Genomic DNA, 26,750 nt, shown 5'->3' with positions numbered 1-26,750 from the left:
TGAACCCAAGAGAGACTGCTGTGATCACTTGGCATGACACAGGCTAGGGATACAGTTCCAAAAAACTCCTGAATTACTGAGCAAGAGCATTTCTTTTAGAAAAGCATCCACTTCTCTTTTAAAAATTTCTACTGCAGGAGAATTCACCATAGTTCTTGAAAAGCTATTCCAACAATTAAAATATCAGTGTTTGACTTTGTCTATTTTTTTTCTTAGCAAACACCAAATCTTACCTTTGCCAATCTCAAGAGCTTCGGCCACTGCATTTCTGTCCCCATAGGTACACTGAGACTCTCATGGGACTGAGCCTTCTCCTGGCCATTGGAGACAGGCTGAGATCCACAATGCATTCACAAGAAAATGCTTTTTTTTTTTTTTGCAGCCTTTTAGACATTGTTGTGGCTTTACTTTGTGGCAAGCTTATTTATTTCAGTATATTCCACATATCTCTGACACCAGAATGGGACAGAGTGTTCCAACATGATGGTACCAGTATGACAAACAGATGAGTTATAGCACCTCTGCCTTTGCTTGTCTCTATTTGTGAGTTTGCTCTATCTCCTTTTTGATTAAACCTTTTATTGGGAGCTCATGCTCAGGTCCAACAAGCTCCCACTTCTCCCCCTGTGTCTCCTTCGCTGTAGCAGAGTCTCATCTTCTTTTGTCTCTTCTTCATTCCAAGACATGCAGTATTTCATCAGGCCATATCAGAACAGATTTTTTATGTCTGGCTTACTGAGCACAGCAGAGCCCTCTGTGCATGTCCTCTTCATTTAATTTGTTCTACTTCAGCCAGTGTAGCTGATTCAGGCTACCACCATCTTTTCATGTTACACAAAAAAAAATGTTAAATCAACATAAACCTTTTGCAAGAATGGACAGTGGGGATCCTTTGAGATTAAACCTCAAATCATCCATTTTAGATTAAAAAAAAAATAAAGTGTACATGGAGTAGTATGGAGAATGTTTATTTTTCCTTTCTCTGCAGAAGAAAAGCCTAATGACATATTCTTAGGGGTCAGTGTACCTTGGCTGGTGAATTTCTGTGTTCTCTCTAAGGTTTTGTAAGGCAGAAGCATAGAATCACCAGGGTTTTGAAATGCAAAGTAAGATTTTTCCCTTTACATTTCAACTCCTTCAGATTCTGAGGAACTCAGCTGGTGGGTTTTATGGGTAACAAAGGCAGGATGGAGAAAGCAGCTGACTACAAATGCTTTTAAATCCAAGCCTGAGAAGTTCTCACTCCACTGAAAAGCTGTAATAAATATAATCCACCCCAACACTCAGGGAAGTTCATTCTTTCATCCAATCTAACCTTAAAAGACAGAAAAATATTTGTCTGTAGATTCTTGGGTTCACCTCATACCACTTTTAACAGGTGATCAGTATTTTTTGTTGAAGTTGTTATCCTTTTCACAAGAAGAAAACAGAAATTTTTGGAATGGGAAGGAACAAACAGTGTAACCAGAACTTCAAGAAAGTATAAATGATCCAAAATTACACCTGCACCTCACTGCTCAGAGAGGATAAATAGCCAGATGCACACACATGGCCACATAAACTCCAGTTTTCTTTAATGTCCCTATTACAAATGCTGACCAAGGGCTGTCTTGCTTACATTTATGAAATAAATATTTGAAATCAGAGCCCAAGGCAGATGTATTACTGACTAGTGTTTTTCTGTTGCGTTCACTGCAGCTACAAGGCACCAAATAACAAGAAAGGAATAAAATCCAGGTTGTAATACAAGCATGAACAGCACATTGATGCTGGTAGGAGTGTATTTTTCTGCGCTTATTTTATTAAGATATATCTGCAAGTGCCAGCTTAGTCACTGATTTCATAGCGAACTTGTGAGCACTGGCTGATTCCACATGTTTATCCAGCAAAGAGCTCTTTACAGAAGTGGCATCTCCAACATCTCCATTGCTCTACAGCCACATCTCCAGTTTCCACACCAGTCTCCCTTTTCACCATTTGTCAGCAAATTCACCCCCTCCCCTCTCTCGGTCCTGCTTTTACCCACACTGTAAGGCAGATTAGAGAGAAACCCACTGAACCAAGAAGAGCCCTGCTCACAAACCAACCAAATTCTGTTCCCCAGTTCAGGCCAGGGTGTTTACAAATTTGCTTTCTCTAATGCAGTGGTGTCTTGCTCCCTCTCTTTGCTGTTTTGCCATGGTGAGGAAGTAACATCCTCATATTTGAAGGAAAACTGAGAGCAGGTACCTCTTTGATGCCATTGCTGCAAAGACCCACAAAGAAGAGGTTGGCTTCTGCACAGACTGGTCTGTTTTATGGGTCCCCATCCATCCCACATTGTCAAGCCATGCAGCAGTTTTCTCTCTGTGTGTCTGCAATGTGCTCAGGATGAGCAGGCACGGGGCTCTCACAGGCAGCACGAGAGGATGACTGGCAGTGTGGCCAAGGCCAAGACAATGTCTGTGGCCAGCAGCCTCTGGACCAGCACCTCCTGTGCTACTGGAGCCCCTGCTGGATGCCCTGCTCTGGGATCTCTAGTGCAGAGCCATGGCACACAGTGCAAGACATATCCTCTGGGCCTCTGCTGTTCCTCAGGTTTGTGCAGCAAGCACTGCTCTGTCTGGCTGCCTGCTGGAGTCTGCTGCAACAGAGGTTCTCCTTTCCTCTGTCCCAAGTACACAGCTCTCACAAACCCTGCTAGCATCATTCCTCTGCACAGGGACCTTCATTAGCAGGGTCCATGGACTCAAGAGTGGCACATTTTTCAAGTATTTATTTCATCAAGGACTGTAGTCACGTGCTGTATTCTACAGCAATGAAGATGGTCAGTTCAGCTGTCACCTTGAATCCTCCTTCATCCCACTGCCCATATTCTGCTCTTCCTCAGCCCTCACCATCTTTAGCTACACCTTTTTGTAGTATCTTATTTTCTCCAGCTTCTTCCCACAAAAAACCTGATGTGCAAGTTGCTTTCTCTGCACTGTGCAAAGCAAACATCTCTCACATCAGACCTCACTGTGACCAGCAAAGACTCTGCAGAGACACAAGTCTTAAGGTTCCTCCTCGAGACCCAGCCCATTTTGAGAAATACATGCCCAGGCTGCAATTGCATTTCAGAAAAAGTGAGTGATCACTATAGTTACACATCTTGTAGTCTGAGACAATGGGCTGATTTTTTAGATCTGATTATATAATAATTAATATCATATTATACAAATATTTCTTAGATTATATATAATATTGCACATTATATTAATGGCAGGTTATGTATTGGGCTATGGAAATTAATTGGTTGTTCCTTTTTTTCCCCTACCATAGCTTTGAAAAAAACCCAACAGTGTATGCTGTGTAGAATATGGTCCCATTGAGAACATTTCCAAATATCATCTCCATTTGTGGTGAGACAGAATTTTCAGCATGATTTCTTCTATGCTATTTTGAACACACATCAGTTTATGGTAATACTCACTAACTACTATCAAAAATTTTATTTGAAGAATACTAAGTTACTAATACTACATTAAAAAAAGGATCAGTCATCAGTCACCAGGTTCATATGCAATCTTTTAATGACTAATTTTTTTTTTTACATTAAAATCAAAGTGAGATAAATATCTGAGGGCTGAGGATGCTAAATTAAGTCAATGTGTTCTCGCCATCCTAGTACAACTTAATGTTGAGGTACTTAGTAAGTGGAGCAGAAATCTGCAAAACCAGTTTCTGTGGAAAAAAGAGACACAAAATAATGAATTAATGTTAAAAAAATCCCCCAAAACAGTTCAAAACAGAGATTAAGAAGTGAAACTTGAGTTTAGACCTTCAAGATTTCTTTAATGTATCTGGTAGGTGAGACTAACTTGATGGCAATATGCATCTTCCTACTGCTGTATCAAATTCAACATCCCTTTTAGAAATTCAGGAATGGTTTAAAATTAATTAATGACATGAATTAAACAATAAACTGTAAATACAATATCTGTCCTGCTCTCTCCCTGTTCAGTGTTAAATTTAATGTATTTTGGGCTATTTACATAATTTCCATTTTTAGTGCTTCACCAGTTTTAACTTTGGGTTTCCGAATTATTAATCTCTTAAAGTGCACAATATCCATTCACACCTCTTTTCCAGCCCACAAATTTGTGTTAACATTAACAGTCTGTGCTTACTTAAATCACGTCTTCAAAGTATCTAATATTTTCATCTTTCATCAGAAACAGTTCTCTACCACTGCTTAGTGAGTTGGAATTCCATTTCTTGAATAATTTGCCTTTTCTTCAAATGCAGGGAAAAGTTCAGACAAAAGTACTGCAAACCCATCCAAACACCAATCTAAATATTCCCAGGCAGCCAGAGAGGCTACTCCAGACTGCAAAACTGCATGGACACTGGGAGCTATGGATGTTGGGAGCCTCTGCACTTCCCAGCAGAGCATGCAAGTGTGATAAAAAGAACCTTCCCTACGCCCACTGTCAGCACAAGCCTGGCCAACAGATGAACCCTTCTAACATCCCTGCTGAAGTCACTGTACAATTCCTTAAGGCATGAGACTCCAGAGGAAAAAACAGATAACAGACTCCTAATAATAGGAAGATTCTGTGATATTGCAAATGTCACATCGGGTAGCGCTGCATGAATCAGAGAGAAAGAAGTGGCTTATTACTAAGCAACCTGTTTCTATTTATATCCAAATAAATATGGCTCAATAAGCACTTCAACACTGCTATTAGGTAAATTTGCTTTCTGTAAACCAAAACCAATATGGTAGAAGTTACTTTCTACTGCAGCCCTTGAACAGTGGGGTCTCTGCTTGTAGAACTATTATACAAAATGTAATCTCACTAAGCATGTAAGAAAGTGGCAAATTTGCCCTTTGCATTTTATTTTTTAAATTACATGAATAAGTATTCAAGATCTAAACCCAAGCTGCTGCTAGTGCTCTTTTTTTTTCTTTTTTTTTTTTTTAATTTATTTATTAGAGTGTCAAATGTGAGAGGAATATAGGTAGTGACACTGTAACTTCTGTACAGGGATGGTGGAAGAGGTTTGATTAAATCTCTCAGAATTCCTCTCAGAGAGGAATACATTTAGCTGGTGTAGGAAATTTAACTTTTTTGTAGTTTTGGATCCCTAAAACATCAGCTTGGTGGGTTTTTTCCTGCAGCATTTGAAGTAAATCTTAAGTCACCAAGATGATATTTTGCTCTTAAATTTTAAATTATATTTTTGAGACAAGCTTATTAGTCTTTTAAAATCATCTCTGTACATGAGGCTGTTAGTCTGTAGTTATCTTCTGGATATCTGTAATTGGTAGCTTCAAGCACGTCTCAGTGGAATGTTTTCTTTACCCTGCCACATTTATGTTGTTCTCAGCTTGTTTAGAGGCTGTTAAACAATTTCTTCCCTTGAGGCAATACTGATTATGTTTATTTATGACATTGTCTCTAAAAGTGAGATTTTTACAATTCTCCAAGGCAGAAATTTATTCTCAGCAATTTTGTTCCTTTACAGATTCCTTCAATAAAATAAATGGTAGTACCAGGTATGTAAAATGGGGTCCACTCTTTGGTTACAAATGAAACTTAAGCCCTAAGCCAGGTGGGTAGGGTAACATAAAGTGTGACATCCACTACTTGTTGCCTCAGTTATCTTTCACTGCAGGATGATTTAGTGGCATTTTGCAGTGCTAACAACCAGGAGTTCCCTAGATGCAACCAGTGCTGAGATGTGAGTACACATCTCAAACAGACTGTGAATGACCACTTCAGCTTGGTGGCTGGTGACAGATATGGGACAAGTGGCCAGAGGAAAGGAAGCAAAAGGTTTTGCTCCTTTTGTCTATACTGCTGTGCAAAAGAAAACTGGGACCACAGAGGCTGCTGCTGCTTAGGGTTTATTAGGGGTGTTCAGTCCATCCCCTCTGGAATGTCCCCACATTAGTGCCAGAGGAGCACTGCACAAGCAAATCATGCATTTTGTTCTGAAACACTGAGACTTGGCACTTTAAGATGCTGAAATTATACCTCTTTGGAAGACAGGGGGATGCTCCTTAGAGCCAATGACACTGGAATAATTTTTTGGACACCAAGTAATTGTGAGAAAAAATCCAGAACACTTCTTTTCAGCAGCAGATAAAAAATTTTGACAAGTTTTCTCATTTTATCAGAATGATAAGAATGCCCATAAAACTGCTAACTGTGCTCTCAGCTCATGGACCTGTATCTTCTTTCCAGTATTTCAGTAGTTTAAAAATTTGTGTAAGTGGCAGACATTAAGTAAAAGAGAGTGCAGATGCATAAGCAAAGATTAATGTTTCCTAAAAGAGCTCTTGCTTTTGCTTTTTTTTCCCCCTCTCCTGAATGTCAGACTGTTGTATCAAGAATGGGCGTCTGGTTATATTTCAAAATATAAGGGGGTGTGGATGAGAAACAGTTCCTGTCCTTCACTGACTTCATCTCTCTTCACTGTTCTTCATCCTCCTGTCCCTAATTTTTTCTTAACCTCTCAGTTCAGGTCTTACCCCACTCATGTCATAAGACAGAGCATTTCCACGGATGGATCTTCCATTCAGAGACACAGCCTGAGGTCTCAGTTTCAGGCCAAGAATGGTAATTTTGTTGTACTTCAGAGTGTCAGCTCCACGGTAGCCATCTTTAACTATTTCTGTCTTCAGGCTTCCCTGGAAAAATCCACAGAGAAAACTTTAGGACCGTGACAGCTCTTTAGAGGTGACTTGCTGCACACTTAGAAGGTTTCATCCTTGTCACTAACATACACAATGTCTTCCCATGTAGACATTGAAGTCATAAAGGAAAAAACAACAGTCACATTAATTTGTACATAAGAAAGGCTTCATGTATGATTACAAACTAAGAAAGTAAATCACATTTACAGCATTAATTGGATTACAAATAGGAAAACATGTCTGAGAATACATGCTTTTCTACTTTTAATCAATGTGAATTTTTTTCTTGTACCCATTACAGAGTACAGTGGCATATGCAAAGCCAAAATCCAGATACAGAGATTCAATTAGTGACCTTAAAACAGATTTAATTAACATCCAAAACTAGCTGCTTTAACACACTAGTATCTTCCACAAACAGCAGCTGCTAGATGTTTTGCCCTTATTTTATGTACCACATCTGCTAGAAATCCCTGTTATATATGTTCCAGCTTTAAGGAGACTAAAGGAACATTGTATGTCCAGAGAGCTTTGTTTGATGTACTTTTTATTTACTATACATCCCATATTTAGGGGTGTACCAAGAGGACATAAACAAAGTCATTAAGCTAATTCATTTGGATCACTAGTGACAGTAATTTCCCATACATGCAATGAAGAGGAATCATTGCATTTGTTATGTGATCAAAGTTGTTGAGGAAATAAAGATGAATTACACTGCTCAGGAAATGATGGATGGCTGTGCAATCATGACTTTTTAAAAATATGCCAAGGAGAAACCCATGATGGAACCTTTTGCATAAATTAGCTTATGTTATTTCCGTAGTGCATTGTAGGAGGGGAGCAGGAGCTAGATCACAGTACATGAAACTTAGGGCTGTGCTTAGACTGCTTATTTCAGGCATCCACACTAAAAATAAGTGCTAAGCCCCAGCACACTGATTTAAACTGCCTAAATAAGGAATGTTGGCTATTATTTAGCAAACGGGGAGAGGCCTGCAAAACCCTCCAGAGAATTTTTTAGGGTACCTATTACAGGTGGTGTCATTCCCTCTGGCAGAGCTCCAGCACAGAGGGAGGCTCAGTTTAGAGAGAGCACCTCCCTATGGTGTTTTACTGCTGTCTCAGGTGTGGCTAAGCAGGACAGCCAGCTCAGGTGGCCACACAGACCCAGGAAGCACAATGTAATGCTGAACTCAGCTCTCAAGCTCAGAGGTCCAAGACAGGACCCTTCAGCAGACACCATTCTCCCTGACCAACATCTAGAACTGGAAATCTTGGGGAAACAGAATCACAGAATATGCTGACTTGGAAAGGACTCATAAGGATCATGGAGTCCAACCCCCTGCCCTGCACAGGGCAATAGTCTGGATGGATGTGACGCGCTCCTCCCCAGGCATCTGACAGTTAAAGCAATTGTCCAGGAAGGTCCTGACTTCCTGTTTGAGGCAGTCATGGATATCACTCAAAACCCCAGAAATGCAGAGCAACGTGAAGCCCTTGATCTGATGCCAGGAGCTAGGGTTTCATGACCATAAGGGTCATGAGTTTTCTTCTTACCATGTAGCTCTGATCCTATCAACTTTTTCTTCCCCCCTACATTTTCACCCTGAATATTGGACCAGTTTTAGGAGAAACTTCCTTTCAGGCTATCCAGTCTCACTTAGCGAGATAAATATCCGAGGGCTTAATGCGTCCTTTCAAAAGCTTCCATTTTATTGGACAACCCCTCCATCACCATCCCTTTAGTACAGTGTGGACCCACCTGGTACAGGCTGAGCATACCTGCCCTGTCTGCCCCCCACCAGGGATCAGGACCTCCCTGGTCATCCCTGAAGCAGAGTGGATCTTATACAGGTGGATCAAGTATTCTTCTAGCCTGGTGGGCTTCATGTAAGGGGACACTTTGACTTAGGTCACTTAGTCACTATGCATATTGGAGGGGATATGTCAAGGGAACTAAAATGCCAACTTCAGTGAGACAGCACCACAGAGCAGGAGCTTGAATCATTCTCTGAGAATTAAGTGCCTGCCCTAGCCTTGAATTTTTCTTTACACTTTTGAGTTGTTTAAATTAAAATATGAATTAAAGGGTCCAATCCTGTAGCTGTTACTTTTGCAACACTGCATGCTGGGTTCAGAGTAAATGCTGTGATGTCAGACCTTACCAGCAAATCTCTCAGGGAACAAAACTTGAGTGTTCTCCTAAAAAGAGGTGTGATTAAATTATTCTTCCACATTTTTAAAGAATATAGAAATATGCAACAAATACTAAGACCTTCATACATTTCTCATACTTCAAATTGCTATTTGAGATTGACTGTTTTCTTTATAAACACATAATAAGAACTTGACATTAAAGAATACTGGAATGTAGATAGGGAATTCAGTCATGGATTTACAGGCAGAAGTCAAATATGAGCAAGGAGAAATGGAAGTGCCAGAGAAGCAACAATCTAATTTGCACAGTTCAAAATTTAATATAAAACTGGATATTGTTTTTCTGTAGCCTTACTGCAATAAATTGCTATACACAGACTACACAAAACCAAAGTGATTTTTCTTTTTTTTTTGCTATTTAAATACCCTTATTTTCTGAAAAAAAAAATTTCTTAGTAAATCAAGAACAAAACAAGTTAAAATTAAATTTGAAGTCTACCCATGTGGTGTTAGTGCCAAGAAAACATCTCATGAACATACCAGGCTACATAATAAAGCTCATTGGCTTACCCTGGATTGCTCTTGCTCCTGGAAGACAGATCTTCTAAGGGCAATATCACAATAGGGATTAACACAATTTTATTGTTTTGACTATTTTCTATATATTATTTTGGGACTTTCAGGATTACATGGCATGAAAATCACCTAATCATTTAGGTAGGAAAATACCTTTAAAGCTATCAAGTTCAACTATTAAGCCAGCACTGCCAAGTCCACCAGTAAACCATGTCCCTAAGGGCCACATTTACACATCTTTTAAATACCTCTAGGGATGGTGACTTCACCACTTCTCTGAGCAGGCTGTTCCAGGGCTTGATAATCCTTTTCGTGAAGAAACTTTTCCTAATATCGAATCTAATCCTCCCCTGGTATAACCTGAGGCCTCTGGTCCTATCACTTATTCCTTGGAAGAAGAGACTGACCCCCACCTGGCTCAACCTTCTTTCACACAGTTGTGGATAGCAACAAGGTTTCCCCTGAGCCTCCTTTACTCCAGGCCAAACACCCCCAGCTCCCTCAGCTGCTCCTCATATGACTTGTGCTCCAGACCAAACACCAGCTTCAGTGCCCTTCTCTGAACACAGGATCTGAAGAGTGGCCTCACCAGTGGCAAGTACAGAGTTACAGTCATTGCCCCAGTACTGTATATTTCTGATACAAGCCAGGATGCCCTTGGCCTTCTTGGCCTCTTGGGCACATGCTGGCTCATGTTCAGAAGGCTGGGGACCAAACCATGCCATAGTCTATATACAATATCCTATTTATTACCAAATGCTAGAATTGCAGATGAAATAAGGACTGTAGAGACAGGTAATTGAAGTAGCTTTCTTTACAATAACTCCCACAACTTACTACCACACACTTAATGAGCTTATGGTAGACATATTTGACAGTATTTTACTCGATTGAAGCCTTGACTGTTGGGCTTTTCTATAGGTCTTTCTCAGGACATGTCTGCACAGAATTGAGCGCTGTGTGAAAGGCATCAGTGCACTGATCCTGAGCTAATCTGTTCCTGTGCTGCACAGAGCATCTGATCAGCACAGTGGGTTGCCAGAAGCATGCTGCATCTCTCCACAGGACACCCACCGTGGGAGCAGTGTTTGTGATGTCAGACAAGGAAATGTAAGCTAAAGAATTGAGACTACATAATTCTCTGCACCACAAAACAAAAACATCAAGTGATTGACGTTAAAAGGTTGCTGGAATATCCTGAAGAGAGGAATCTAGCTTTCTCCCACCTGTCAGACTGAAAGTCACTAGGTGGAACACAAGAGAAAGGTCCCCTGTCCCCAGAAGCTGCAACTAAGGGGAAAAAAAAAAAGTTGAAAATGGGGTTTTTTTCAGATTCGTATTGCAGCAGGGACATTAATGACATGTGATATGATACTCAACAAAGCAGACATAAAACTTCAGGATCATAGTTGGTCTGTTTTGTAGCTAGCTGTAAATGAAAGCATTAGGTAGCTTACCTGGTTTATAGACTGAGCTAGAAGATAAAGATCGGCACCTTACAATGGCTACACTAAAATACAGCTATGTATATGTAAGTAGGTATCTTGCATGTTGCCACTTACTTCGCTGAATGTGTATTTAGCCAAGAAGTAGTTCTCATTTTCAATAGTATCTGTCAAAATACAAAGCAAGGAGGATTGATATCAAAACAGGCAGCAAAATCCATAAGCAGTTCACATTACTGCAGCAAGTGGCAAAGGTCAGGCTAAGATGATTTGTGGACTACTTAATCTCTTTCTCTAGTCTTAGGCTGATCTCAGGAGAACACAATGTGAGAGATTGCCCTCTCTAGCAGATCAGCTGCTACCAGTGTCACACATTTCTCATATCACAGCACTGACTTCAACAGTAATCAGCTTTTCACCTTCACAAAATCACAGAGTAAGATGACTTAGAAAGGACCCTCAAGGACGATCAAGTCCAACTCCTGGCCCTGCACAGCACCATCTGCAAGAGTCACACCAAGTGCCTGAAAGCATAGCCCAAACACTTCTAGAACTCTGTCAGGTTGGTGCTGTGACTGCTTCCCTGGGGAGCCTGTTCCAGTGCCCAACCACCCTCTGGGGGAAGAAATCTTTTCTGATACCAAAATCAACCTCCCCTGACACAACCTCAGGCCACTCCCTCGGGTCCTGTCACTGGTCACTACAGAGAAGAGATCAGTGCTTGTCCCTCCTCTTCCCCTCATGAGGAAGTTGTAACTGCAGTGAGGTGTCCCCTCAGTCTCCTCCAGGCTGAACAGACCAAATGACCTCAGCCACTCCTCATACGGCTTCTCCTCAAGGTCCTTCTCCACCTTTGTTGCCCTCCCTTAGATGCTCTCTAATATTCCTTTTCTAAAATGAGGTGCCCAAAACAACCTCCCCTCGAAATGAGGCCGCTGCATTGCAGAGCAGAACTCTCTCAATCCCCTCTCTTGCCCAGCTGGTGATGCTGTGCCTGATGCCCCCAGGACACAGGTGGCCCTCCTGGCTGCCAGGGCACTGCTGACAAAGGTTCAACTTTCCTTGAAATTGACCTTTCTACTGCTCATTCTGGGGTCAGTTCTCTAGCTATTTCTAGCAGGAGCCAGTGCCATTATGCTGCTGAATGGTGGCTGAGGAGAGCCATGTATGCAGGTACTGCTTCACAGTAGGGGACCAGGCTTACCAATGGAATCACCATCATCCCAGAAGAGAGATCCAGAAGCTTGTCCTTGTTCATCCAGGGCAATAATGAGTCCAAATGGGTTCAGGCGGCTGTTGACAAACATGTTGAGAAGTGTCAGTAGACACCTGTGGGCACTGCCCCTTCCAAGCAACTTAACAAAAACTTCTCAACACAACTCCCATTTTAAGGTTACAAAAAAGGTCATGACAGAAGAATGACAACAGTGTTCACCAAAAGGACTCTAGAAGCGATGGAAAAATCTTTGCCTTGCCTTGTCCTTCTGACATCTAGATTTCCCATGTTTTGAGTGCTCATGTGGACAAGCTCCCCCTCCTTTTGTGGCCTCAATGTACGACAACTCAATGGTCTGGGAGTCAACTGGTAACCAGTACTGCCTTACTATGGCTGCTGCACAGTGCTGTCCCCTCTCTTTCCTACTCAGATTAGCTTCTGAGCATGGTTCAGATTTGAGACTAGTATAATATCGATTGGCATGGGGAAATATTTTTCCTGAAGAAAGATTTGAGCTTTTCCACCTTGTTTACAGCATTTGATAAATTCACCCAAGAAGAATTTTGTTTTATCCCTTGCATACATTTACTCTGAATGATTGACAGCAGGTCAGTGTGGTAGTAAGAGGTGCAAAAGCTTTTCTGAGCATAATCACAGAGCCAGAAGTAGGCATCAGCTGTGCTAACAGTGACGTGGGTCATCTCTGAGGTGATTTCTCCTAATGAAATGGAGCGAATACTAGTAGAAAAATACTGTACTTATCACTAGAGATGGCATCTGGGAGCTGCAGATAGTCTCTCTTCTGTACTTTCTTTTGATTGCTTTTTTGACTGTCTGTGGGTCTGACCCACACCATGGCTGTTGGTGACAAACACAGGTGACGTTACCTCTCAGTAGTAGTTGTGGCTGGTGCCTGCTGTGGCAGAATGTACCCTCCACGGATGTACAGAGGGATCTTGTTCAGTGGGGCAGACACAGTAACATAGCTCTTCTTCCAGGCACTTGGCACTTTAAGACCCTACCACAAAAATTAATGCAGTTAGAAAAATGCCAATCCAGACAGTATACATACTGAAAAAGAGAGCAAGGGGTAAATTTTCATTTCAGTTACATCAGTGACAAAAGCAAACTAAAATATAGATTTCAGGAGTGTTATTCTACTTTCCTTTTTAACATGAAAGAGGATCTAGCCTCTGCAGTTATCCATATGCCTGAGAGAGAAGCATCATGACTGCAAGACAGCAAATGGTCTTTAAAAATGGTATTATTCCATATGCCGTTAAAAAACTCCACTCATCAAGACACTGAGCAAAAAGAAAAAAAAAACTACTTTTGCTTCCTTTTTATATATACGGAGCCTGTCACAATTCAGTTTAAGGTAAGTGATTCATAGTCATTTGGGAATGTAAACTGTAGATTTTCTTCTCTTCTAAGAACACTTCTTCCCCTTTCAAAAAGTAACTGCAGCATTCAGAGTGAAATTTGTGTGTGTGTAGACAACCAGCATTAAGTTCTCTGCATCATCCTTTTCTGGTTTAATGCCTCAAAACCTCAAAAAAAAAAAAAGACTTAGGTACAGAGAAAATAACAGGAAGGCTTTGCTCTTGCCCTCTGTAAATGATAATTATGACTTATGGCAAGTACCCAACTTTGGTTTGGATGAGCACCGTGTGCATGACAAGTAGGTGCCAAATACTGGGAGGTGGGCAATGCCAGGGGCAGGCACACAGGCAGGGCAAGGGACAAAGGCCACTATCCCTGTGCCCAGCCCAGCAAGGGCACTCAGAGGGAACCATGAGGAGAGCTGAATTAAATGCTGGACTTTGCAGCATCACAGTCTCATGAAAAGAGAAAAAGGAAAGGATTGGATGAACATCCATCTGAGGACACCAGCCAAATGCTGAAAATGACCAAACTTATTTTAAAAAAAGTCTGCATTACCTCTGAGAGCAGTTCTGCCCTGCCTGCTCCTCTGCCAGGGACACTCAGGAGACTTAACAACAGCCTGATGATCCTGGGATCACATTTCTGAAAGCTCTTAGCATCAGCTTAACTGCTCCCATTGAAGCCAAGCTGGGCTTAGCCTGCAAATTGCACCAGAACACTTCTGGAGATCTGGGGATGGTGTTGGACTGGCATGTCCCACAGAGCAGATTGTTCTGCAGCTCTTGGAAGCATCCTCCAGAGGGGTGCCTCACCTTGAGCTCCAAATATGCCTTCTGTCAAAAGTGATGCACGTGCAAAAGTACGTGCACAGGAGGGTTTGTGTCATGCTCTCAGGAGTGTGTCTTAGGTTTCTGCCTCTGTGCGTGGAAGTGTATCAGAATGAGAATTAAAAGTGGGGGGCAAAGAAAAAAATCCTGGCATTTTCATGCCTTCTCTTGAAAATTCTGTTTGCTGTGTCTTAGAGCTTTACATGGCAAAAAAAGAAAACAAAATGTTACTGAAATCTGGGTCATTTACTCTCCCAGCTAACCTGATGCAAACTTTTTTGCTCTAGTTTTTTTATCTACAGATGCTGAGGTAAAAATACCGAAGATTGCTAAAAGTTATTTTGCTGGAATTGTACCATTTTAAATTATTCAAAAAAAAAAAAAGTAAGAAAATTAATCTTAAAAATACATACGGTATAGTAGTCGAACCACTGTGCATCAGGGAAGTATACAGTCACAGATCTTGCTCCCTGTAATTGTTATAAAGAGATTAGTCTTCTTTCTTTTTTTTATTTCTAATATTACATTAGCTTTATTATATTTGTGCATGGAGAGATGTATGCTGAATATTCTAATAACATCAAATTTTGGATATTATGGCTGATTTATTGTCATAGCAGTGGACTAGTGCTGGCTAATCTATAATACTAAACAGACGAGCCCATCCTGTTTGGGGGGGTTTTACTGCCATAGCCTGGGATGAGTCAATGTTGCATGATTATTTTATTCTAGTACATAGCTCTGTGTCTTGCAAATGTAACTGGCCTAGGTGCACTCCTCCAACATCTGAGCAGCCCTAGTGATGGCTGTGGCAGCCTTTCCAAGGCAGGGCTTCACATCTGAAGTGGGAGGGCACCACTGCTCAGTGCTCCTTGCACCATTTCTGTCCCAGAAACAGGCAGAGAATGAGCTCTAGCACAGAGGATGCAGATCCTTCTCTTCTTGTAAACAATTAAAAGTTGCAGATAAGTAATAATAAATAATAAATGTTTTGCTAATTGCACAATTACTGCACTTCATTTTGCAGCATGTGTTGTGTCAGATCGCTGCAGGGATGTAATCATGCTAAAGGCACTTTGTATTAATAACTCCAGGAACAGTTGGGATCAAAACATACTTCCATTTTTGTTATGAGTTGCTTATTCTCACAAACAGATTAATTTTTACTATCAGTGTAGATGTCTGTCCCTTTGCAGAATTATGGATTAGCCCCAAGGCCTACTCCATCAATCTTGTGGAGCAAGAAAAATAAAGGTGGAAGAGAAGAGTTAAGGCCAAGTTACCATTTGATATTTTAGGGATTTTAGGTGTATGAAAAACCCTATAAAGGCAAGATGCTCCCCTCTCCATCTCCTCTCTGCAGTATTATGACAACCCTGGATTTTCTGGTCTACAGAAAAGTGTGTAACAATCCTCTGAGTCATGATGATTTCAGGGCCAGGTTGGATTGGGCTTTGAACAACTTGGCCTAGTGGGAGGTGTCCCTGCCCATGGCAGGGGGGGTTGGAACTAGATGATCTTTAAGGTCCCTTTCAACCCAAACTATTCTATGACTCCATGATTCCGTGAGCCTCACCTTCATGACTCCCTAAATAACAAACCAGTGTACAAGGCAGTTCTCCATTCTATTTTTTTTTATTTTCATGTCTCACTAGGACTCAAGGAGTGAAGGTAAGTCATCCCTGACTCATCTTCTCTACACAAGCAGATGCCAAGCTGCAGTTTGACACAGTCACTGCTGGCCTGCATAGCCACAGTGAGGGGCTTACAGCTCACCTCTGCCCCTGCCTTGCCAACTGGCACAGCCCTGGCTGCCAGCTATCACACTGCAAGACCCTGCAATGTGCTGCCTCCAAAGTTTTGCTTCCCTCATCACACCACAGGCAGCCTTCCTTTTGTGCTGAAGTTCTTCAAAAAATATCAGGAACTCCTTATCTAGACTTCCTATCATTTCATATATCCTTATAATGTCCCCTTTTATTCAATTCTTTGCAGGAAGCCTCCCCTGGCTTGTCCCTTCCTCTTCATGGGAACGTTTTTTTCCCCATCCTTTATCATCCTGCTGGTCTGAGACCCTGTGAAATCTTCTTTCTATTCTTCAGCTATTAGAAACCTGTGGGAGTTTGAAGATAAAGGACTGATGAATGAAGTGCCTCAGTGGGGTCAGAATGGTTTTAGAATTTAATTTATATTAAATTCACAGAGACAAAAGGGTTGGTTAAAAAACAAGGTAACAGTGTCCTGTTTAAATGTTTGATCATCAGCAACATCTAGAAACACATCAGCAATTCTGGCAGCATGTGGACTGCAAACAGCCTAGGATATATCCCATGCAGATACTTAGACCTGCTCAGACACACCTCTCTTGCGCTGCCAGCAGTCAGTGGTGGGCAAGGAGAGAAACATATCCTTGCTCCAGCCAAGCAGGGAGAGCCATGTGCCCAGCACAGCAGAGGAAAATGCTGCTTTTTAAAACCTGTCCTGTTAGCAGCTTACATTATCATTATCGTTTCCATAATGACTGCCTTTGCCTGTGGTGCTGGGAAACTCCTACCACAGCCCCTGAGAGCTGCAGTTCCAAAACACTGTGGGTGAGCGGTAATATGGAAACCAGTTTGCTTTCATATCTGTGTGTTTCCTCCAAGCTCAACAATTACTGCTCTGTGTGTGTCCTTGGAGACTGCTGCCAGCACAATAACAGGAGCACGTGAGGGGCAGCATCCAGCCTCTTTACATCCTTTCCTCATTTGGAGTAAAAGGGAAAGGCTGTGCCCTCACTTTCATCCTCCCACTTCAAGTACTGAAAAGCTCTGTACTGCCTGTGCTGCTCAGAAATGTGTTCTGAAGCTTTGACAGAGGAAAGTAGAAAGGGATGGATATGAGCAAACATGCTCTGAATGTCATCCAATGCCCTAAGCACCACTCGGTTCTTTTATTCCAGTATGATGGCATTTTTAATTACAGTACTTGCCTCTTCAAGAACAGGAGCAATCATAAAGGCAGATCCCCAAAGGAAGGCAGTATCTATTCCATGAGTCTCCTGATCAGAGGTAAATCTGTTTTGAAAGTTAAATACACAATGTTAATTCATATTTGTTAGAATTTGCCAAATATTTTGATATTACTCACTGTGACAAGAAATCTGCTTCCTTAAAGCATCCTTCAACACAGCCAAATATTTTTCCTGATTGAGGGAATGCCAAAAGCTGGACAGAGATTCAGATTTTCAGTAGTACCTACCATCCCAGAGCAGACCAGAACTCTCACAAAATGATGAAGCTGATTTTTTTCAGAACAGCAACAGTGGAAAAACAACTTACTTCTGTTCAGTGGGCTGAGACTTCATTGTGGGAGCCAATGAGCAGGATAGGGGCCAGGCCCAGGAGAGGGTACACACAGGACTCTATGGTCTGAAGCATTTGTGAAAATCCTTGGATTTGGCCTCCCACAGCTTTCATAGATTTACATTTGAAATTGTTTGCAAGACAAACACGGAGCAATACTCATACATATTTGTATATTTTAACTGCCTCTCCTGAATGGATGGAAACCCTGTGGAATTCAGTCCATTTTATTCATTGCACTAAAATTGTTTAGGATTCTGATCATGTTCTCCAGAATGCTCACAGTCCCATTTGCCTGGTATCACTTGCCTTATCTTGGGAAGAGATCTCTATTCCACCGTGCATCAGCTAATGAAAATATTGAATAGCACCTGGCAAAGAAGAGAGATCCTTCCCAACTCAGGAACCTCCTTTCCTCCAGCATAAAATCCTTAAGAATTTAAACAGGTTTTCAATCATCTCTAAGTCTCTTCCTGAGGAAATAATTAATGGATCCTAGTTCTTATAAGAACATCACATACACAAAAAATCCCTATCTCAAATACTCCTAAAATCAAAGTTCCTTGTACCTCCTGACTTCTGCTATTCCTCTGCCCCTCCAACAGCCTTGCTGCCTTGTCAAAGATGGTAATGGCTCTGGTTTTTGTGAATTTTTGACAAATTCACACTGGCTATTGCATATTTACACATTATTCTCTAAGGATATATAAACTCCTTGTTTAAAAATTCCTTTACTGCGTCTGTTTCATGAGCTTTGCAGCTGCCCCTGTCTAAAGCCAGGTCTCTGTTGAACACTGGATGGAGCAGAGTGGCTCAGTGTCAGTGCCCTGCTCCACACCCTGCCTGCTCGGGGCAAAGGCACACACTGCACCCAGCCCAGGCTTACAGAAATCTCCCCAAACAAGTAAAGATAACTTGGCAATAAAAATACTCCTATTGAGTGCTTGGTTTCTAAAATATTGCAAATTTAGGGGAGTACATGGAACTTAAGAAAAAATGTTCTTGAAGGCGTGCCCTTGGCTCTGCTTGAAAGAAACCTCAATTTGTTCAGAGTTTTTTTTCTGTCCAGAACAGGAGCTCTTTTAGACACCTTAACCTCAGTCATTATTGCATCGTGACATAATACTTTTAAATGTTTAAATCAGACTATGGTTTTTGATGAATTACCTTGTCCTAAAGTTTTTGAAATATAAAACATGAGTTTTTCTTGTCATCTCAATAGGTTCTCTGTATTTTCAATTTGACTGTAATAAAATTGTAATAGTAATAAAATACATTTTGTTGTGGGAGATTGCAGGACAAAAAGCTGATCAAGAAATTATGAATAAAGAAGAATCAATTGTATTTGTACATGGAAAAAAGATTCTCACCCTTTAACTCAGCACAATTTTCTCTTGCAATTATAGCAACCACTAGCACAAATTCAGCAAACAAATGAACTTTCCTATTTTGAAACTATAAGCCATTAAAGCATGCATCTATGAAAGGTCTTTAATTCCATCTACTGCTTCCTCTGGTTAGATGCTGTCCTCTTTTCTGTCATATTTCCCCCTGGTTAGCCATTAAACACATCTTTCCCTTCCACTAATGGATTACCACCTCACAGTCTTTTTTGGACACCTGAGGTATCAATGCCTCTGCTTTATGGAGTGAAAGCCTCTGAGGCACCAAATACACTTGGAAGAATCTACTGGGATTTTGTTTGTGTTTGTTACTTGAAACAAGCCCCTAAATGTTCCAAATGGAGTGAAATGTCCACATGAAACAGCTATTGCTTGGAGACTCCCTGCCTGGGTACAGTTGTTTTCATGGTGAGGACTCTGAACTCATAAGAACTTCACTAATGCAGTAGTTTTTTAGTTTTTCTTTGTATTTTTCACAAGTAAGAAGCAAGGTTGATGTAAACCTCCATCATTCATATACTGAAAATTCTGTTTCAGTTCTCTTCCTCAAAACCCCACATTTCTCTTGTTAGCATCTAGGTCACTTTCTCTGCTTGGGCAGACCTCGAGTACTAAACCACTTAATATTACTTAGAAATAGTAAGAAATACACATTAAGTAATAGCAGTGAATAATAGTAACCAGGATTAACTAGTAGTAGTAAGAAATACTTTTAACCCATTTTAGGATCTAGCTATGGCACTAGATCTAGCTACGTTTCCCTCCCCAGGGGCACTGGGGAGGGAAACATCTGATGCCTACCCTACTTACATGCATTTGAGAGGTTTTATTTCCTAGTAATCCAGTAAACTCTGGTCCTGCTGACTAAGCTCCCATCAGTGTCTGTAGTGAACCTCTCAGCCCAGTTTCATCTGAAAAAAGCCTCTGCTGGTGCATCTGAGACTGCTCTACAATTCTAATCAAAGCAAATTTGGAAATTTGCCAATGTGGACATGGCCCACATAGAGCACAGGTATGCTGGTAATGGTCAGTAAAGCAGCTTTAATGATACTACAGCAATTCTGTATTAGCAGAGATTAGCTAATATTAATGCCAGAATTAACTTGGGCATTTCCAATATTAACACAAACTACATTATATTAAACCATATATTAAAAAAGACCTAAAGTAAACACTTTAAATAGCATATCATTGATTGTAAGTTATGAGTACCTATAAAATTCTCCCTAATTTTATCCAGTAAAGTGACATTGCCAAGTAGAAAGAGGAAGGATACTGCCTTTAAAATTTATCAGTTAACCATTATGCTGAGTAAGCAAAACAGATGTTGTGCATATCCCTTCCATACTTGAATGGTCTGCACTTTAGTGTAACCTCAGTTTAATTTGAAAAAAATGCCTTACACTTAAACCAGGATGTTTTTAAGCTAAAGGGAAAAAAAAAAAAGAACATTACATAGTCTATGACATAGCCTGCACCAATGAAATGAAATTGTGGCAGAGCTTCAGGCTTTCATATGTATTGTTGGCACTCCTTTTGCTCCAGTCTTTGCATAAAGCATTCTGAAGTAGAAAATGAACCAAAAGCAAGTATAAAACTGATTAGAAGATCAGGACAGAATCCTCAGAGGGATTCCTTCTTCTTCCAAAAAAGAAAAAATTAGTTGTTCCAAAAATCTGAGTTTAATTTTCAAAGGGGCTTTTCAGTCTGCATTTATTAATCTCAGTTTTGCACCTGCTTCTACACTCACACATCTCTATCTCTGTTTTCTCTGTGCAGTTTGTGGACACAGATGTGGGTTTCATAGATAGCATGCAGATCCAAGCGCTAAATTGGAAAAGAACCCCAAATGCTATGGATCATTGGACTCTCTGTAAGAGGCCTTTTAGCATTCTGGATCAGAATACAGCTTTCATTGATTTCATTCAAAAACAGTAAATACAGGTATGTGACTCTCATTTTTGAGATAAAAAAGAACTATATATTTGCCTAAGACTAAAAATTTTTAGAATTCTTCTTTTTTAAGTTTGTCTTTTTCACCCCACTGGAAACAAATACAGGTTATATATTAATGGAAATTAAGTGCATATACTAAGAGTTATCTATATGCATATAATTGGATTGATTTAACTGTTCAACTGATCTTTTAAATGAAAGGATGCAATAATAATACTGTGACTATTTTCCTAAGGACATCAACCATTACATACATAAAAGCTCAACTACTTTGTGAGCAAATGAGAATGAAAAAGAGACTCCAAACTCACTCGTGCATCAGTGACCGTGCCACCGTGCCTCCGTGAACGTGAGACTCATAGAACAGGGTGTATAAGTATGGCAGCAGAGAGTATCTGATCCGAAGAGTAGCACGAGATATCTTGGCAAAATCATCTCCAAACACGGCTGGGTCTTGTTCCTGTTCAGGAAAAGCTTAGATTTTTACTGAGCATTGAAACAAACTCAGCAGAGAAGCTGTGTACAGCATAAGGAGAGCTGTGGCTGGCATGCTGCTATGGAAGCAAGTGTTTAAATAAGAGAAAGCACTTATTTGCAAACTGCAAGATATATTAGGAACAACATCCATTATTCCCAAACTAACATTTGTACAAAATTCTTAACTTGAAAAATTCTAGTGAGTTCACAAAGATCAGGCCCCACCACAATGTATGTGAGCCCTCTGCAACCACCCGTAACCCTGTGAGGAAACAGAAGCTGGGCTCCATGCCTGTGCTCAGAAACAGATACCCGGCATCTAGAAATTCATTTATCCTGGAGATGCAAGCCCTCTCAGACAAAGGAGATGAAACACATGAAAAAGGGAAGACTGATAATCTGCAGATCAAAGTCAAAAGCATAATTACATTGGCCACAAATGTAAAGGCAAGTCTAGGTAAAAGTGTAAACTCATAAACCTGCTGAAGCCAACAGGTGACCAAAGTCACTGTGCATGGTACAGAAAACATTTCATCCATTCAAGAAGCTTTATTTCTCCTCCTGTGTGCCCCATTTTAGGATGCCTTGAGTGGCAGTACACCCACACATCAGCAGTAACCCTGTCAAGCCAGCAATGCTCTCCTGTGAGACAGGGCATGCACTGGGTGCCACCATCAAGGGGACAGGTTGGAGCAGCCTGTCTGTATTCATTGGCTGGTTTTGGTCCTACTCCAACACAACCTTGACTCTCCCCTGGGATGGCAGGCAGAGCACACAGCCAAGGGCAGTGCTGATATGGGAAAGAGCTACATCTCCTTTAATTCCTCCTGTCAACCTCTCCAGTGCTAAACAGCCAGCTTACAAATCACATGGCTCCCTTTCTCCTTCATGAAATCTTTCCAGAGTACTCAATTTTCTCATTAAAGCTGAAGACTATATGATGAATTCCAAGGATAATGAAATGCAAAAGTAACAAAGCTTTTTATATTATCTAGTGCTTTTCAGACAAGAAAAATATTAATTAAACTGTTTGATATACCCAATGAATTAGGCAAAGTGGGTATTTAAGATTTCATTTTAACACTAACCTAATGTTAATTAAATTCAATATTTAAGTAAAATTTCACCATTATTATGTTTATATCAGAATTACTCACTGAGAATACTCCCTGCTGACTCTGAGCTCCAGAGCATCCATCTATTATTTCAAAAATTGCACTATATTTTTACCAGTGTTCTGACACTGTACAAACACTGCTTAATTTCACAAAAAAACAGTCAGATTTCTTGGGTGATGCTGAGTCACCCAAAATGCTTGTTCATTTCTTTCTGTAAACACAATATTTTAAATGGATTTAAGTAATCCAATAAAACCAAATATATCTCTCAGTTGCAGCACCCATCATGTAGACCCATTGCTCTCTTCTTGTTTATTAAATTGTACATATGAGATTGATATCCACTCACCCAGGTCAGACTCTGTTGCATGCTCAAAGGGCCAAGCAACCATATAAATATATATATATAGGTATTTCTAACTTTAGTAAAGAGGCAAATGGAAAATATTTCTCAACATCAACAGCTAATGCCTCACAGACATTTCTTCTCCTACAAAGAAATACCTCAGGGATCTACAGGCTAATTCCTGACCCTCTTAATGATAGTACCATGGTTTATTATTCCTGCATTTGCCCAATTGCTGAACATCCATAATACTTTCATGCAGAGGCAAAGGTCTCCCTGGGAGTGTAAATGTTGGTTGCAGTATTTTGATGATGCAACTTTAAAGAAACTGAAGGTTAGCAAACAACCTGAGCTCCAGCATTGCATCAGATCAGTTTACAGAAGGAAAAAAAACCCAAACATTTCTTGAACAAGCAGAACCATTTCATCATGGCCGCATAGAAACACAGAATAATTACAAAGGCTGCAAGACCTTCAAAGTTCATAGCTAGAAATGACCTGATACTTCTTTCTGTTTGCAACAAGTCTTTAAAAGACTTTTATGGGGTTGAAACCAGGGCGTGGATCTGGACTAAGGCCGCACTTTTTCATTCATCTTATGGCTCATTAGCCTTTTCGGGTCTTGGTTGCCACTTGGCTGATAATGATGTCACTACTGGTGCCTTTGCTTGGAATTCTCACATGTTTGTAAACTGCTTTTAAACAGCAAGCATGGTGTATAATGATCTCTCTCCCCTCCCTGCAATACTATAATTACAGAAGCATTGAAACAAAAATTGTAGCAATCAAGGAAGTAGGAAGATATCCTGACACTCACTGGCTCTTAAATAGAACCTGGGCTTCAGTAGGTAAAAATGAAACAGATTAATTTTATCAACAGCATGAGAAGACCAGTGTTTCTATGTTACCTTTACATTATGGATGGGAAAAATTTACATTTCACTGTGTAATTCCTGCTCTCAGCGCAACACTCCTTTTCACCTACTGCTCCAGTTTACCCAAGAATGGCAGGTTAATTTTGGAGAAAGCAACACAAATCACTGTCTACAAAACTATAGGCTATACCTTTATGTAACTTTGTTTACTTACTATGTTTCCCTCTGAATTGTGATTCCTGGAAAATGGATAGAAAGAGCCAAGCTGCATCCAGCGCAGGCAGAGTTCGTAGGTAGTGTTGTAGTTAAACCCACAGATATCAGCACCAATCTACAGAAAAATTAAATTGTGTTTGCGATTGTGACTGAGGCCCACAAATGAGAGACTACAGAAATGTGCTAATAAAACTAATTTTTGGAAAGAAATCCCAGTTTCTAGTTACTTTATAAGAATGCTCTATAATGATACAAATTTTTCTGTGACTGAGGTTATACCGTTTCCTAGAGCGCTAAATTCACTGAGGAAGATCTGACTGTCTTTCAATAATTCTACAAATTCTCCATCCCAACTTGCAAACACAGAAATACATAAAGGAGCCCTAATCATAGAGCACATAAAACGAAGTCATAGAGTACATAATACAAAGAGATTGATTTTGGATGGCATACATTAAGTCAGTCCAAATCTTGCAGTGCTGTTTTTGTTTCCCTTCAGCAGCCAAGACTGACATTTAGCCTTTTAATCTGCAGTTCCTTAGGCTGCGGGGGCTGTTACTGCTGGCCATCTCAAGTGGCTAGTTTCAGAAAACATTTGAGCTAATTTGAAGTGATACTGTGTATAAGCCAGCACCTGCCTAGAGGATGCCAGACTTACATAGGGAATGCCAAAGAGGTTGAATTCCAGGATTCCAATGATTGAGCGGCGCAGGTCCTTCCACAGAGAGAAATTGTCTCCGAGCCAGTGAGCGCCGTACTTGCCACTGCCAACAAACGTGGACCGACTCAAGACAAACGCCCGCTTTCCTGTAGCCTGCTGGACCACACTGCAAAGAAATGCAACAAGATCATCAAAAACAGGAATGGTAACCAAAACATCTTCAAATCAACCTGAGCGTTCAGGCACAATTTCATCTGAAAGGGTATTGTTCATGAAGCAATTTTTATTGTGATCATTACTCACTTGAAAACGTGGCTGCAAAACTGCAAATAAAAGGAAGATTTACACAGTGGCCAAAACAAAACAAACAAAAAACCTATCTGATTCACAAAACAAATTGTCTCAGGTACTTTTAATCTTCCTAAATAATAATTTGTATTTAATTTATTCTCAGCAGTGTCTCAAAATGAAAATTACAATAATAATTTCCTTTCTATATTAGCATATTTAATTAAGTGTCCAATGAGTTCCTAAAAAAGAATATATTTTTTTCTTTTTTTCAACACAGGATTTATTTAGAGATTTGTGTTGGTAGATAAAGTTCCGATTCCCAGGAATTAAAACATAAAAAACCCCAACAAAACACAGAACCAAAAAGCCTAAACCACACAAAAATATCAAAAGTATATCTAAACATCTTATAAAAAATAAATAAATAATCAATATAGAAAACAAACCTGTAATCATTCAAAATGCTACCTCATCCTTGTAGTATTTTTTCTGGTTTCTTGTCTTTTTTGATATATGAGGTTTCATTACAGAGTTAGTGGTACAATGAATTTATCTTTGCATTTTGAAAATAATTTTGCTGTATCACCAGAAAATCAAGGGAATGTGCCTTACAAACAAATCTATTACAAAATTCCTCAGAATAGGATATTCTTTGTACATAATTGTAAATTGCAGCATTTTATATTGCAGGAGCTCAAATTCAACTCCTCTTTAATATGATTTGGGCAACACAATTTAGATTCTCTGGGAAATTCTAGCATGAAATATTAATCATGTCATTCACCATCTACTTCTTTCTCCCTTTCCTTAATGAGATTTCATCAAGAGTTCTTTCACCTGTATTCATCATGGCCCAGTGTTTGCTCTTGGGTCTGTAATGGGACAGAGACTTTAAAGTGCTTCAACACTTGCTTCTGAAGCAAAAAAACCCTGCAGCTTTCATGGAAGAAAGCTGAATGCATTAACCTTAGGGGCCATATGCAGCAAGAGGTGCAGTTCTTGAACCCTGGGGGACCTGCTGGTTCTGGTTTGCAGGCCACTGTTGGGCCAATAACTGCACAAGACTCTGTGTGCTTTGTATAAATGTTATTTTGGAGCTTTTCATGGATGTCTTGAGCAGGAGTGCTCTCCTCTGGCTGTCTTGGGCTCCATTTGCAAATACAGGTGCTAATGAGGGCAATATCAGATCAACTCAACTATGAGCCAGAGCTGCAAAAACAATTTGTAACAGTAATTTATTGAATAATTTCAGCCTTTCATAAACCATTGCAGAGCAGGTCCTAATGTTGTCAAATGCATTTGTTGATTTAAATTATTTACAGAATATCATGTGCAAATAACACTTGGTATTAAGCTAGGCACAAGCTGATTGCTGTTAGTTTATGTATTCAAATTCAAACCATTTGACATAGGCCAGATGACACATATCCTATTCTCTGTCTGCCTTACAATAATTCTTAAAATTGGCTTTTTTATACGATTATGAAATTGTCATTCATTGTTATCCAATATCTTGCAATTGATGCTGGGTGCTAAATATTCCTGTCAGTAATTTCATTTAATATATTCTTTGTGAAGAGTGAATGCAGAAAGGATATACAACCAGCCTTGAAAGGAAATCTATTTGAGAAACCCAAATGAGTATGTACAAAAAAATACTTCAGCAAAGTCTCCCAGCTTTGCAGCAAAATCAACCTCTGCATGTACTCTTGGTGGTCTTTTCCACATCTGGCCAAGCAACATAAGTTTGTTGGGAAGAGTTCTTTGAAGACTGGGGAATAGGGGCCTA

General features: G+C 40.2%; 1 protein-coding gene across 1 annotated transcript in view; it reads right to left on the bottom strand.

Annotated features, from left to right (window-relative positions):
- Positions 1–3,642: 3,642 nt before the first annotated feature.
- Positions 3,643–26,750, bottom strand: part of LOC103813714 (sucrase-isomaltase, intestinal-like) — a 62,227-nt gene continuing 39,119 nt past the window's right edge. The window contains exons 14-22 of the mRNA XM_050985799.1: positions 24,668–24,836; positions 24,008–24,124; positions 21,289–21,437; positions 17,246–17,330; positions 12,949–13,079; positions 12,050–12,138; positions 10,963–11,012; positions 6,500–6,658; positions 3,643–3,702 (exon numbers count right to left, since the gene is read on the bottom strand). Coding sequence (XP_050841756.1) covers positions 3,643–3,702; positions 6,500–6,658; positions 10,963–11,012; positions 12,050–12,138; positions 12,949–13,079; positions 17,246–17,330; positions 21,289–21,437; positions 24,008–24,124; positions 24,668–24,836 — 1,009 coding nt within the window. The remainder of the gene's footprint in view (positions 3,703–6,499; positions 6,659–10,962; positions 11,013–12,049; positions 12,139–12,948; positions 13,080–17,245; positions 17,331–21,288; positions 21,438–24,007; positions 24,125–24,667; positions 24,837–26,750) is intronic.

The sequence above is a fragment of the Serinus canaria genome, chromosome 1A, assembly GCF_022539315.1.
Source record: "Serinus canaria isolate serCan28SL12 chromosome 1A, serCan2020, whole genome shotgun sequence".
Classification (NCBI taxonomy): domain Eukaryota; kingdom Metazoa; phylum Chordata; class Aves; order Passeriformes; family Fringillidae; genus Serinus; species Serinus canaria.
Note: the sequence above shows the minus strand (reverse complement) of the source record. Positions and strands in the feature narration are given on the sequence as shown.